The sequence below is a fragment of the Oratosquilla oratoria genome, chromosome 21 (assembly GCF_046742065.1).
Source record: "Oratosquilla oratoria isolate Oo_2021 chromosome 21, ASM4674206v1, whole genome shotgun sequence".
In the NCBI taxonomy this organism is placed as follows: Eukaryota; Metazoa; Arthropoda; class Malacostraca; order Stomatopoda; family Squillidae; genus Oratosquilla; species Oratosquilla oratoria.
Window position 1 is genome coordinate 35,060,553 of NC_134797.1, and position 3,147 is coordinate 35,063,699.

Sequence of the window (3,147 nt, forward strand, 5' to 3'; positions counted from 1 at the left end):
TTCTGTCTATCCCCTCCCCCCCCCCCGTCCCCGGACTTATTTCTCGCCTCTTCCCCCCAAGAAGTCTGGTCCACCGTTCTCCCACTTACCAGCAGCTTCCCCCCCACCTCTCCCTCTCTCTTCTCTCTTCGTTCCGCTTCAATGTCACATTTTCTCCACGTCTCTTCTTCCCTCTTTGTTTCTCTTTCTATTATCAGTTATCTAACGTACCTGTCCTTCTCTTTCTCCTCTTCTTTCTTCTCCGGTATCCCCTTCACAGGCGACGACGACGACGACATCGACGCCTTCACCACCACCACCGAACCACAACCACCACCACCACCACCACCGAACCACCACCACCACCACCACCGAACCACCACCACCACCGAACCACCACCACCACCGAACCCACCACCACCACCACCGAACCACCACCGAACCACCACCACCACCACCGAACCACCACCGAACCACCACCACCGAACCACCACCACCACCACCGAACCACCACCACCACCACCACCACCGACCCACCACCGAACCACCACCACCACCACCACCACCACCACCACCACCACCGAACCACCACCACCACCACCGAACCACCACCACCGAACCACCACCACCACCACCGAACCACCACCACCACCACCGAACCACCACCGAACCACCACCACCGAACCCACCACCACCGAACCCACCACCACCGAAACCACCACCACCGAAACCACCACCACCGAAACCACCACCACCGAAACCACCACCACCGAAACCACCACCACCGAAACCACCACCACCGAAACCACCACCACCGAAACCACCACCACCACCACCACCACCGAAACCACCACCACCACCACCACCTCACTCGTCTTCAAATTCCATTAGCACCTTCAACTCTATGAACTCTTGTATCCGTACGCATTCCATCTCAATCCTCTCCCACCCCCTCCTCCCCCTCCCCACTCCCAAGTCCCCGAAGACTTCAACGTCATTTTTCGCAATTTTCCGACTTCCTCCACAAGTTTGCTCAAGATTATCAATAATTTTACTTCCTCCTTCCCAGGGGATCGGAGGGGACAGCTACACCCCCATGGGGGTAGGAGGGACTGGGGGAGTGAGTAAGGGAAGGAGATGTGGAGTGAGGGAGGGAAGTTGGGAAGAGAGAAGAATGAAAGGACATAAGGAAGGTAGAGGGATAGGAACGGGGAAGGCAGATAGATTGATAGACTGATATATGCATACATATATATATATATATATATATATATATATATATATATATATACATATATATGCATACATATATATATATATATATTATATATATATATACATATATATGCATACATATATATATGCATATATATACATATATATATGCATACATATATATGCATACATATATATATATATATATATATATATATATATATACATACATATATATATACATATATATATATATATATATACATACATATATATATATATATATATGCATACATACATACATTATATATATATATATATATATACATATATATATATATTATATATATATATATATGTATATATATATATATATATATATGTATATATATATATATATATATAAAGAGAGAGGGGGGGACAGGTCAAGTCTCTCCTTACCTGAGATGATCCTGCATAGGTTCCTCTCTCGGGAACACATGGCGCACGAATGCGGTATGCCGCCTCCGAAGGGGAGCCCGTGAAGACTTTGAGGTCCCGCCGAAGAGGAACTCCCGCCACCGGCGCCGACCATAACTCCCTGCTGAGGCTGCTGCTGGAGGCTGAGGGGGCTGCCCTGCAGAGCCGCCGCCCTTGGGAGCTCCAACGCCGCATCGGAGCTTCCTGAAGAAGACTGCAGAAGGAGGAGGAACTTAGGATTTGGTCTGAGTAGTGGTCAACCATAATGGTTGGTTGACATAAGGTATGGTTACACTTGATTGCCGTATCCGGCTAAGTTCACGTTATCAAGGGATGTTGCCCCGAGGTAGGTCGGGGCACTGTCCAGGGGTATGTTAGGACATTGCCCTGAGGTACGTCGGGGAAGGGTGAAGGGTGAAGGGGAAGTTGGTGGGTGAAAGTGGAGGATAATCAGTGTTATCTCAACCCATCCCTTCAATGCGGTGACAAAATTTATGAAATATTTTCACACCAAGAACACGATTTCATTTAGGTTGTCACTGTGTTGAAAAAAATTCTACACAGACTGATTTCTGAATCCAAAATTTGGAAATTTCCAGCAACCGAAAAAAAAAGAGAGAGATCTAGTCAGTTTCGAATGCCAGAAGCATCTTATGACATTCTGGTTGGAAAAAATATTAATAATGAAAAATCTTCTGAATTTTAGAAATTTCCAATAGCAGAGAGAACTATTTGAACAAGGTCTACAAGCAGACAACCCTCTAACCTACCCGACTACTAAAACTTATTCCTCCTTGGCCTCCGCCTTCTTCGTCATCGCCTTCGGCAGGAGGGTCCAGCCTCTCGTGATGTCGGGTCCTCACTGACCTCTTCACCTCCTCCAGTTCCTCCGCAGTCGCTTCCTGCAGGATCAGCGAAGCTTCCAGACGCTTCTCGGGCGTCTTCTGGATCTCCTGGTCTTCGTCTCGGCTCGGTGACGTCACGGCGTTCTGGAAAGTGAGAAAGGGTCTCCGTTAGATATTAGACATCGGAGGCTGGAACCTTAAAAAAAAAAAAAAAAAAAAAAAAAAAAAAAAAAAAAAAAAAAAAATTATATATATATATATATATATGTCATCATTGTGTCCAGACAGTGACATCATTGATTACGTCAGATCAACTTTAACTAGGGACCTTCAGACCATGTCTTCTTGTTGGGGAATACAGCAGGGAAACCTTGGTGGGAAAATGGAAAAGAAAAAAAAAAGAGGAAGAAGAAAAGGAGGTTAAGAAAATAAAAAATAAAAGAATAAAATAAGTAAAAAGCAGAAAGAAAAAGAAGAGGAAGAAGAAGAAGGAAAAATGAAGATGGAAACGAAAAAAGAATAAAAGACAGAAAATAAGAGAAAACAGATGAAGGTAGAAGAAGCAAAAGTAAAAGAAGAAGACCGCAAACACAACAATGACGAAGAGAAAACGGTAAAAAAAATAACGAAAAAGAAAAAGAAAGTAAAG

At 44.7% G+C, this 3,147-nt stretch overlaps 1 protein-coding gene across 1 annotated transcript in view; it reads right to left on the minus strand.

Moving 5' to 3' along the window:
* Positions 1-2,652, minus strand: part of LOC143036854 (uncharacterized) — a 50,082-nt gene extending 47,430 nt beyond the window's left edge. Inside the window, exons 1-2 of the mRNA XM_076204709.1 lie at positions 2,424-2,652; positions 1,636-1,867 (exon numbers count right to left, since the gene is read on the minus strand). Of these exons, the coding sequence (XP_076060824.1) occupies positions 1,636-1,768 (133 nt within the window). The 5' untranslated portion in view covers positions 1,769-1,867; positions 2,424-2,652. The remainder of the gene's footprint in view (positions 1-1,635; positions 1,868-2,423) is intronic.
* Between the last annotated feature and the right edge of the window lie 495 nt (positions 2,653-3,147).